This window comes from Cupressus sempervirens, chromosome 4 (genome assembly GCF_028749045.1).
Source record: "Cupressus sempervirens isolate cs-2001-9-10 chromosome 4, ASM2874904v1, whole genome shotgun sequence".
In the NCBI taxonomy this organism is placed as follows: domain Eukaryota; kingdom Viridiplantae; phylum Streptophyta; class Pinopsida; order Cupressales; family Cupressaceae; genus Cupressus; species Cupressus sempervirens.
This window is the reverse complement of record NC_143121.1, coordinates 290,099,616-290,112,220: the sequence shown is the minus strand read 5'-3', so window position 1 is coordinate 290,112,220 and position 12,605 is coordinate 290,099,616. Positions and strand designations below refer to the sequence as shown.

The 12,605-nt window shown below is 35.0% G+C and overlaps 1 protein-coding gene across 2 annotated transcripts in view; it reads left to right on the top strand.

Moving 5' to 3' along the window:
- Positions 1-996: 996 nt before the first annotated feature.
- SWI3C (SWITCH/sucrose nonfermenting 3C) overlaps positions 997-12,605 on the top strand; it is an 89,007-nt gene continuing 77,398 nt past the window's right edge. For both annotated transcript variants that reach the window (XM_089824989.1, XM_089824988.1), the window contains exons 1-2: positions 997-1,372; positions 1,496-2,029. In XM_089824989.1, coding sequence (XP_089681115.1) covers positions 1,345-1,372; positions 1,496-2,029 — 562 coding nt within the window. In that variant the 5' untranslated portion in view covers positions 997-1,344. The remainder of the gene's footprint in view (positions 1,373-1,495; positions 2,030-12,605) is intronic.

Below are 12,605 nucleotides of genomic sequence, written 5' to 3'. Positions count from 1 at the left end.
TAAGTAGAGAGAATGAAAGTGGATGTTGAGGAAAATGGCTTTAAACACACTGCTTTAAACAACATGCAAATTTTATGCATTACATGCAAGATAAGTCATAAGGTTCGAATTGGAATTTGAGTTCAATATTAATTTTAAGTTATATATTTATGTATTGTTTTTGTATTTTTAAATATTAATGACATATCCACATAATTGTCAAAATACTTTAACATTGCTAAATAATCTAATAGATAACTCAAATTTTAAAATAAAATAATATTATATTAAATATCATAAAATTTGGATGATGTTTGGAAAAATATTAAAATTCATTGAAATATGAATTTCATAGATAAAATTGGATGTATCTTGTGACTTAGCATGCAAGCATAGTGGCTTGTAAGACCACATCTTTGAAGGTTCAAGCAAATGATTCATATGTTTCGTCACTAGTCCCATAGTGTTGTCAGTGCACTTTGTAAATTATTAATAAATGACTCCACCCATTTCAAAGCTTTATCACACAAGAATAGAGATTGTGGGTTTAGTTTTACAATTTCTAATTGCATTTTGTGAGATATTTTTTGTGTTTCTAATAAATAAGCTTTGCATCTACATCTCAAAAGCTTCCATTTCTTTAATTAAGGAACATGTTCTAGGTGTTATGAAAATAAGGTTAGAACAATTACATAGGGAACACATAATAACATATAACAAACATTTGATTAGGCAAAAATAAACTAAGACATTTTTTGATAGTTTAAAATATGATATTATACTTTTAACTCTATATGTAATAAATTCTAATTTTAAATTATAGCAATATAAAACAATCCATTAAAATAAATCTAAGTTTCAAACATATTAAATTCTTATAATGATGATCCAATACATTTAGTATTATGTGAGCCATTCAAGCTCAAAAACATGAATTTCTAAACCATTCAAACTCAAAAGTATTCAAACTCATAATTTTGGAGTTGATTTATATCAATCGAAATCCATATCTAAGATACCCAAATAGTTTACAAATTTTTTCAAGAATGAAGAGGAAAGTACAGTGCGTTGAGATTGGCTTTCTTGATTCATGCTTTTCATCTCTTCCACAAAGCGGGACCATCGGCAGAGCTCTTGTTTCTTCCAGTTATTATTATTTTTTTGTTAAATTTCCTTATTTCAGGGAAAGCAATACTGATAAAGAAAGAAAGCAAGCCATAGCTGAAATTCCACTTCAGTGTTGAGCTGAAGGCATTTCCACGGATAAATCCGTTAAAGAGTTCGAGACTTGAACTCTGGATCGGTACTCCCAGCGGAGAAAGAATGAGAATGACAACGCACTGAACAGAGCGAGACCAGAAAACCATGGCTGAAAACCCCACTATACCCCCAGGTAACAAAGTTTTACTACACACTTGCTCCTTCCAAACAAATGCTTGTTTTCCATACAAAGGAAGACTTCTTCTGTAAATAACTCAAATTCGAAACACAATTGAACCCGTTTTATGCATAGCAGGGGGTATAAGGATCAAATTCAAGAGAAAACGAGAAACATCAGCCATTCATTCCAGGGATGTTGAAAACAGTTTCAGAGGGGACGAACAGGAAAACAGAGAGTCTCCCTGCCCGCCGCCCGCCTCTGCTCTTAGAAGACAGGCAAGAGAAGGTTCTCCAATACCGCTCTCGGAAACCGGGGAGCCCTTGGAGGTTTACCCAGGCAGAGGCGTTCAGATTTCTGGTTTTCCGGTCACTATTAAGCAGAGGCCGGGACGTCCTCATGCGTCAATTCGTGCCCTAGTTGCTGCGGACCGAGCTATTTATTCGGCCGAGTTGTTAGATGAGCGGGTTAAATCTTCTCTGCCGGTTTTGGAAAATATCTCCCATGGCCAAATACAGACCTTATCTACGATTCCCGATGGAGACCTGGAGGTTGCCGGTTCGAGTTCTTACGGCTCCTCGGGGGGTACGATTGAAGTGAAGGGCGTGTTTAAGCAGTTTAAAGCGTCGGGGCAGAATGTGGAACAATTGCTTGTCTTTCCCATGCACGCAGGTGAGCATGATTTTCTGATTTTAGGGTTTGTCTTTCCTCCGTGGAGACAAGGTCCTTAGATAATATGTGTAACTTACGATATATTAAAAAATGTACTGTAATAGTAGGCAATGCTTATAAATCTGCGAGCATCTTAAGATTCTGCTGTAAAATAATACACAGAAAGTGAAAATAGTGAAAAATGGTTCGTAACCCTTATTGGTGCTAACAAACACGTGTAAAACCCAAGCAACTTTCATGCCTGATTCGACGAGATAGAATATCTCTTATGTTATTGTCTAGTCAGAACATAACAAATTTTATTCCCTGTTGCATATGAAACTAGCTGCATATGAAAATGAAATAACCAGGGAGTGTGCAGGGATTCTCTCCGCAGACGCAAAAGTTTTAATTGAGGAATAGCATTCTTTTGGATGCAATTATAAAGTTCAATGAGTACTTCAAAGTTTGAAGCGTCAATATTTTCCCCCTTGCTATTTTGAATGCAAAATTTTCTCTCCTTTGAAATGTACGTTTGCCTTAAATTAATACAAAACTACAATTTGTGTTGTGGAAGCATTTGTCAACTCTCTGTATAAAACATAAAAGGTCTTAAGAAAACAAGCAGAATACTTTAAGGTTTCACAGAACATAAGAAATTGAAAATTTAATATCACGAAAAACAAGTTAGGATTTCTTAACCTTTACAAAGTGTGTATGACGACTTCAAGATCTGTCAGTTTTTTGGTTAAACAGGAAAGGGTATTCATAATGGAAGCAGGTTTGAATTTTTGAAACTAAAAATGATGGTTCTAAGGGTGGGGGTTGTTGGATGGGGCTACCGCTCCTTCCTTTGTGGCTAAGCAATTTCCACAGAACGTAATAGATCTGGAAAATGGAATTGTTTACATTTCCTTTCACTATATGAGCGGCTGTTGCATAGTAGGGATAATTTGAGCTGGAGAGGGAGGAGGTTGGAAGTTTGGAGTGCCTGCTTAAGTTAATTTTTGTCAAGTGGCAGGACATTTGCGAGCTAACTTTTCTTATAGTTTATTTTTTTCAAAGTAATTTTCTGGTAATTTTACAAGTATACTCTGTGGCAAAACTGGAAGTCTACTCTGTTGGGCTAATTAACAGCAAAGTGTATAAATTTTTATAAACAACACCTCTTACGAAATTTAGAAAGCCTATTTAATGGCTCAGGTTTGTAGGTTTTGTATCCTTTGGGTTCAAGAAACCTTCGTAGGGTTTTTCTTTTTGCGTGCAACATAAAAATTCTAAATCGTTGCATAAACTGAAAGCGGCTAATTCAACTTTCTACGGCTGCACTCATGGCTAACAGTCAATAAACAACAAATAATGCTTGCATAGAACAACCTCGATTTTGACATACTTCATGAAGGTAACTGGAGAAAATTCCCAATTCAATGGAGAGAGCTCGGGGTAATGATAAGAGGGCAGACTTACATAAACATAGATGTTGAAATACTCATGGATAATGGACAGAATTGGTTTTTGTATTTTTATTTATTATGTTTTTGCTGATTTAGCTGTGATTGGTGCAAGCCAGAAACATTTTAATAAACATTGCTATGTTGCCAATTGGATTTTGGAGCATTATCGTCCCTGGATGTTTAATTTATGGTCACTTAGCTCAGAACTTCCCGAGCAGTTGATTATTCAGAAATACCACCTCATACACTTAAGATATCTGCCATCCAGAAGACCTAGGTGTCTGAGTGCACAGGCAAGCCTTGACTTATATAGAATAATTTTCTCAAATGTTTAAATTTCAACTTGGTGGATGGATCTTGAACGGAATTCACATTGAATTCAAACTCTGACAGGCCTCTTCTAAGTTAAGACTATCTGTTTAGGTTTGGGTATAGGGTTTCAGCTATGCAGATATGGCACTATATATTGTGATTGGGTTCATCCATGGCAAAAACATACAATTCAACTTTCATTTAATCCGAATTACCGCTATAACGTCAAAGTGTTTTTATGGGTCATTCCTTAAAGTTAATTTAAAAAAAAAAGCCATATCCATATTTCAATAGTTTTATATTTAAATTCCATTGGTATAGATGTATTGTCATATTAAATTAGAATCCCAGTGTGTCTATATATTTAAACTATAACAGTATTAACATACAATGCTGAACAAAAATCAAAGAAAAAGCAACCATGGTGCTGGGTGTCTATCTCTTGGTGGAAACTCCAATGACAAGTAAGCCATATGCTTGGCTGGGGAGGGATACTCTACCAGCCAGTCACAGTGGACTAGTAGGAGTGGTAAGAATTCAGCTGTGAGTGAATCTGTTTCTAGTTTATGGCCAAATTAAATGAATGGCAGCCTTTACATACTTGAAGGACTCATCAATATTTTTGATGAATAATTCCTGAAGATTCAATCCTTATAACAATTCAGCATCTTTTTTTACTTCCTGAAATGTCATGACAAAAGGAAAAAAGCTTGTTTTCTTCTCAGAAACATGGCTCACGGAGCATTTCAACAGGGGCCACGATTGTGAACCCTGATTTGTCCAATTATGTCGATTGATCTACTCTCAAATTGATGTGCACTGCCCACACTCACAGGACTGGACTCTGAGCCTGGACCAGGAATGAACTGGATTGGGATATTATGGTTTTTGAGTGAGCTGGTAAAAAAGACTTGTTGGCAAAATTTTTTGTATGTCATTGACCACAACTTGTGGAATTGTAACTTTAGGCAACATTCATGAGATTTCTCTCTCCTCTCAGCAATAGGGAGGCTCTCTTCTTACCGTAGGTGGCTTCAACAAGAACTTAACTGAAATTAGAAAAATAATGGTTCTCTTAATCAATTTCTCTTTTTTCATAAGTGATTTGCATACAACTATAACTTTCCAACTTAACAAAAGCTGTCTTATTGCTACGATAATACTGGTGACCTTTGAATTGATGTAAGAACAACACTAGGGGCAGTAGTTTACTTTTTACATTTTGTGAAACAAATACAGGAACCCAAAGTCTCTTGCATTTGTCTCGAATGAGGATACAGGTAGAATAACCATTAAGGCACAAAGTCTCTTACTGGATACTCTCAAATTGAATAAAAACGCTTGCAATTGAATCCCAAGGTCTTCAACTCTAAGTGATTACAGCCACTACTATTTATTACAATTTGTCCTCCTGCAGCACAATTTCTTCAAAAGCTTGGCTCCATATGCAATAGGCAACTCGAAGTTTGCACAATTAAATTCAAATCTCTCTTGATTGAAGCTCCAAAATCCCCAATCAATATCTAGAAAATGTCGTCACATAACACCTTGAATCAACACAAAGTTTGAAAGCAAGTTGCCTCTTTTATTGAAAGCAATTTAGAGTTACATCTAAGCTCAAAGTCTTCGCAATTTAGATTTACATGCAAGCTCAAAGTCTTAGAGTGCATATACAAATTGACGGAATTTTCTTGCCTTGCCAAAAAATGATCGTTTACAATGAGCTCCCTCCTTTATATAGTAAAATATGAGAGAGAAAGGTAGAGGGAAAAGGGGAAATTCTCAATCACCTTGACTTATTCTCTAACAAATTTCTAACTCACTAATTTGGCTTATTCAAAGTTGCATGGCTAATGTGATTGCAACTTGATTACATGTTACAAGTTTGCACATGATACTATCATGTGCAATTACATCTCGTTTTTCCATTATATGTAATATGTCATTTACAAATTACAAATACATGATGAAAATATCATAAGTTCCTTACAGGACACAAATTCTATTCCATCAAGCTTTATTGGTCTTCATGTTGCTACAAGACACTCAATGTTTTACGATTGTTGTGCTCAGGTTTGGTGGAAGCATCTCGAATTGGAATATGAATATGCATCCTTGATTGTTTCGTTGAGTATTCATTGACCTTTTTTATTTTGAAAGCACTCTATTCTTGTAATCATTCTATCCCCTCCTTGTAGGCTCCATCATGTGGTCATGCTTGTTATGTGTCCTTTCTTCTTTGTATGCATAAGACTAACTCTTTAAATGGGGGAAAAACTTATAAACAAGATTTTTTGGGAGCATTGCATATGGGGTATGGATGAAAACTTTTGGGACAGTGAATGGACACATACATTTGAGCTCAAAATATGTGCTAATATGATGGAAAAACTCCAAAATAGGTTTTTGGAGGGCAATAGCATGTGCGGATAGTGAGCTTTAAGTTATGCAAATGAAGGACGAATGACTAGCAATTGGGTAACATATGAGAGACATGACACACTTTTTGTTACAAGATTCAAGCATTGGTAGATTAACGGATTTCCGGATGATTGATTGATTAACAGAGGAACAAATGTGTTCCTTATAAAGAATTACAAGGACTGTTTCTAAAAGAAACAATGTAGACTGAAGACGGAATTAGACAAAACTGAAGACACGATAGGAAACATTCCTATCTATACTGAAAGATGGACTATAGACAACTAGTTGACCATTATAGAAAGTATAAGATATTATCTTAATACCCTCCCTTAATGGTCAACGTATGAATGTCGGAACATTTTGGGATAACTGAGACCCTCGCTGGATCTACAGAATGCTGAAACCAAGAAGCTTTGCCAAAAGAGTGCTATGACTCAAAACAGGTTGCAATTACAAAACTTTGTTTTTCTGGAAAAAACGGTCAAACCCAGAATCTCACGCAACCTTGCGTATTCCAGACAACATGAAATGATTTTTGAGGAGAAAATCAACAAACCCCAAAAAAATAGAAACAGATTTAGAGGGCGAAAAATGCAGCTTCGCCTTGATCAGGAAGCTCGACAACTTGTGCTGTTCGCTGGGAAGCATTTTGCCGTGCTTGGGCAGCCAAACGTTTTCGGCACTCGAACTTCATATGGCCAATGAATCGTAGACTGCCCTCCAACATCAGATTAGTCAAAGATGCCATTTTGAAGAATTTAGGTACAAAGTTCAACACTGAAATTCAATAGGCATGGATTTCAAGGCAAATTCCTAATTGACCTAGGAAAAATTGACAGGTACCCAGAAGAACTGATACAAAACTCAGATAGAATCTGAAGTTCGATTTCAAATCCTCGAAAGTTGAGGCACGAAAAACAAGGCACCCACAAAAAATTGATGAAGACCCATTTGAGATCTCGAAAAAACCACCAAGATTATGTGATCAGAAAATTTTTCCAAGGTCAAAAACTAGGGTTTCAAAGAAAACCCTAGTCGGCAGCTATGGAGGTCGATAGTTGCAGAAAAATGGCGGATTGTTGATAAAGAAACACTCGAAAAAATAAAATTTGATTGCAAAGAGGGGCGACTAGGGTTTATGAAGCAAAAAACGACACCATTCATAGCAGGAAAATGCGAGTTTCATTAGACATTGCAGGTTGAAATCACGTTTATTTTTGAAACGCCCATGATTTGCAGAGAAAGCATGACGCCCCTTTAGCAATGTGGAACAGACGCCCGTGGTGTGCAGAGAATGTTGAATTGAAAGTCGGGAGTGTTGAAATCAGAGGCGATTTTGGAGCTCGCGATTTGTAGATGCATTTGTGGGTGCGATTTGCAGAAAAAACCACCGGATCTGTGATTTTCAGTAGACGTTTTCTTCTGGAAAAACCCTAGAAAAGGATAGGAAACACACAAATCCTTCACAAAAACAGAAAACCCTAGTTGGGTTTTGGAGAAATCGCAGAAATAATTTCAAAAATTTCGAAGCAAATAATTTCAAAAAGAAATTATAGAATTTTTGAAAAAAATTGAAGTATTAGCTTTGATACCATGTTACAAGATTCAAGAATTGGCAGATTAACGGATTTTCGGATGATTGATTGATTAACAGAGGAACAAATGTGTTCCTTATAAAGAATTACAAGGACATCGTTTCTAAAAGAAACAACATAGACTGAAGACGAAATTAGAAACAAAACTGAAGACAGGATAGGAAACATTCCTATTTGGACTAAAGACAAAAGAGACAGGATAAGAAACATTCCTATCTAGACTGAAAGACGGACTACAGACAAGTAGTTGACCATTATAGAAAGTATAAGATATTATCTTAATACTTTTATAAATGCAATTCATGATATTTTATCTGGCAAGTATGTGAGAAGTATTCCCAACCATGGGGCAGCCATATGAAGGTTCATAGAATGCATGATGGTGGGATTTATACTTGCATTCACTCGAGGGGAGATGAAGAGCTTCCCTTTTCCTTAGAATGAGATTTTATCCTGATTGCATATAGAAGTAACTGAGACTTTACATATGCAACTTAGAGAAGTAGACAGAAGAATAGAAGAAGCAACTTGACATATACAAAATAAATGCAAATCTGAAAATGGAAATGATGAGACTTGCATACACAACATAACGATATACACAACAAAAACCTTATGAAAAGTAACAATGAATCATACTTTTTACTCGAGAGGCAAAATAAGAAGTCTTGTTTTAACACTCGTAAAAAATATCTGAAAATGCAATCAAAGAGATTTCTTGGATTTAGAAATATTGCAAGATGAAGTGTTAAATAAAATTTGAATATCATACCTTTTACTCAAGAGGCAAAATAAGAAGTCTTGTTTTAACAGTTGTAAAAAATATTTGAAAATGTAATCAAAGAGATTTCTTGGATTTAGAAACATTGCAAGATAAAGTGTTAAATAGAGTTTGAATCTTGATTTAATCCTTGCAAGAGATTAGTTTAATTTTTTAGCTTGCCAAGTGTTAGAAGTTAGAGCAAAAAATTACATCATTTGAGCAACCGTTTTGACCAAGCAATGTGCAACATGCAAAGAATTTGGAAAATGATGTCCAAAGTATGTCAAGTCATTTAAAAGACTTGAATGTAAGTTAGGAAGGATAGAAAATACTTTGAAACTTCCCTTGATCCAAATACTTGCTGTTTTGATGGTGCAAATTGCTTAAAACTAAGGCATTTTTGATTAAAAACGTGCCCTAAATGGATTGAGAAATGAAGAAAACACTCAACAAACTCCCTTTTTGAGTAGCCTGATGCGTTCTTTGGGTATTTTAGGCAATAAGGACCTATAGATCATAAAAATGACCAAGAAATGCTCAAGATATGAGCATTTGAAGGCTGTAAAATCCATTTTCCGAGAAAAATACCCAAGAAAGTGGGGTTTTGAGAGCCAAAAAATTTGTTTTGGGGCTAAAAATTGCCACTTTTGGGTGTTTGATAACAAGATTCATATTATGAATTAAAAACACACTTTTTGGTGGTCATTTGCATGTTTTAAAATGATATAATGGCTGGAAAAATCACCACCATGAGCTTTTGGGTAATAACTTAGTGCAAAATGCACTTTTGGGAGGCATTTACATGTTGAAAATCCATGTATTTAAACCCAAAATCACCACTTTGGCTTGAGTGAGGATTTAAGTTAAAAACATGTTTGTCAGAGCCATTTTGCATGTTCGGATGATAATGAAATGGGTTAAAATTTGCCACTTTGCCTTGGCTCACACTAAGAGTCAAACATATTCTAAAACCCCTGTAATGAGGCCCAAAATCACCACTTTTGATTAGGCTTTTTGGAAATGGGTTTCCTTTTATCACATACATACTATTGGGTCCAAAATCACCACCTTTGATTAAGTGGAAACTCTCTTTAGATATGCATTTACATGTTATAAAATATGCAAATTGATTAAAAAAGTCCACATAAGTGGCTATTTTAAAAATGCATATGTAACAGATTCGAAAAACTCCACTTAAAGGCAAAGAAACATTTAAAATGAACTTATGTGTGCAACAACATGTGTAAATGGGCTCAAAATCTCCACTTAAATTGATTTAATAAGCTTTAAATATGCAACAACATATTAAAAACCCATTATACACATTAAACGTGTTATTGCATTTAAAAAGTGCACTTTAATGATGTTGGGACTTATAATTTATTGGAAGTGGGTTTTCATATAGTGATTTGCAGGTTTTTATATGTGACGGATAATAAAAACCCCACTTATATGCATTTAAGATGTCTTATGTAATTAAATTTAATATTTAACTATAGCTTTCAATAAAGTAACATGAAGAATAGACTTGATATAGGCTAATTTCATGAAACTTAAAAAGCTATGGTTCCAAGTTGAAATTTGAAAATGGATGACAAAATCCACTTTAAATATTATTTTTTTGGATCGGTAAGAGGCCGAAGCCAAGATTAATTATTATGTGTTGTGATTAATTATTGTTATTTATTAAGCATGAGGGCGAGTAGAAATCCACTTTAAATATTAAATATAATTTTATATCATGCTTTTACCAATAAAAATCCACTTTTATGAGATTTTTAAATCAAAATATGTAGGTGTCTTGAAAAACCCCACTTTTTCATTTATAACTAGCACTAGACAAATCTGATTTCGACCTAAGCTAGCTCGAAATTAGTGGAATTCCAAGGGCTATTTCGCCAAGGATCTTGAGCCATTTAAATGTCCTTAGTAAAAGCTTGAAACAACTACAAAAAATAAATTTCAATGAATATTTATAATGAAAAAGGACACATATATACTTCAAACAAAAGTGTGAGGCTCTTGAGTGCACGTTGTGTCCCTAGTAGAGTCGCCAAAAACTGTTGGCTAAGTTTTTTGTACATTACTGACCACAACTTACAAAATTGTAACTTTAGGCAATGTTCATGAGATTTCTCTCTCCTCTCAGCAATAGGGGAGACTCCCTTCTTACTGAAGGTGGCTTCATCGGGAACTTAACTGAAATTACAAAAAGGATGGTTCTTTCAATCAATTCCTCTTATTTCAAGAATGATTTGCATACAACTGTAACTTTCCCACTTAACAAAAAGTGTCTTATTGCTACGATAATATTGGTGGCCCTAGAATTGATGTAAGAACAACATCAGGGGCAGTAGTTTACTTTTTATATTTTGTGAAACAAAAACAGGAACTCAAAGCTTGCTGCATTTGTTTCAAATGAAGATTCAAGTAGAATAACTAGTAAGGCACAAAGTCTCTTACTGGATACTCTGAAATTGAATAAAAGCACTTACGATTGAAGCCCAAAGTCTTCAACTCTAAGGGATTACAGCCACTCCTTGCAGCGCAATTTCTTCAAAAGTTCAAATGGCTTTGAATGCAATAGGCAGCTTAAATTGCACAATTAAATTCAAATTCTTTTTGAGTTAAGCTACAAAACTCCCAATCAATATCCAGAAAATGTCGTCACATAATACTTTGAAACAACACAAAGTTTGAAAGAAAAATGCCTCTATTATTGAGAGCAATTTAGATTTACATCTAAGCTCAAAGTCTTAGAGTGCATATACAAATTGACGAAATTTTCTTGCCTTGCCAAAAGATGATAATTTACATTGAGATCCCTCCTTTATATAGGAAAATAGGAGAGAGAGAGGTGGTGGGAAAAGGGGAAATTCTCAACCCCCCTGACTTATTCTCTAGCAAACTTCTAACTAACTAATTTGACTTATTCAAAGTTGCATACATAATTCGATTGCAACTTGATTACATGTTACAACTTTGCACGTTATACTATCACGTGCAATTACATCTTGTTTTTCCATTACATGTAATATGTCATTTACAAATTACAAATACATGATGAACATATTCTAAGTTCCTTACAAGACACAGATTCTATTACATCAAGCTTTATTGGTCTTCATGCTATTGCAGGATGCATGATGTTTTACAATTGTTGTGCTTAGGTTTGGTGGAAGCATGTCGAATTGGAATATGAATATGCATCTTTGATTGTTTTGTTGAGTGTTCATTGATCTTTTTTAGCTTGAAAGCACTCTATGCATGTAATCATTCTTTCAACTCCTAGTAGGCTCCATGTGGTCATACTTGTTTTGTGAATTCCTTTCTTCTCTGCATGCATAAAACGAGCTTTTTAAATGATGGAAAAGTTTAGAAACAAGATTTTTTAGGAGCATTGCATATGGAGCAGGGATGAAAACTTTTGGGACAGTGAATGAACCCATATGTTTAAGCTCCAAATATGTGCTAATGGAAAAACTCAAAAACAGGTTTTTGGAGGGAATAGCATGTGTGATAAGCAAGCTTTAAGGGCCCGTTTGGTTGTTGGAATACAACTAGAATAGGAAGAGAAAATTAGAATATGTTTTGTATTTTGTGTTTGGTGCATCAAATCAGAATTGAGAATAGGAAGACATTCCCGTTTTGCCCCTCAAATGAGCATATGTCCATGCCAAAAAATACCTATCATTGGAATAGGCCATTTATATTCCCAATCTGACTTTTTCATATTGCATTATATTTTCAGATCCATGGTGCGGAAAGGGTTAAAGGAGAAAGAACTGCAGATTGATAGTGGCTCTGAAGAGGGCGAAGTGTAACACGATGAATGCGAGAAACATTTGCTTATGCTTGGAAATCTGAGGCATACTGATCTGGTTTCTCTCATAACCTGAGACAGTGGACATGCTCTCGACTATCAGATCAATGCATTGAGCAAAGTTTTTTTTTTTCATTGATTGATCAACACATGTGACCTCTTCTCTATCATTCACGGTCAATAAAAACCAAACTGGTTCTTCTCCATATTAACTCCTTTTCAGCGC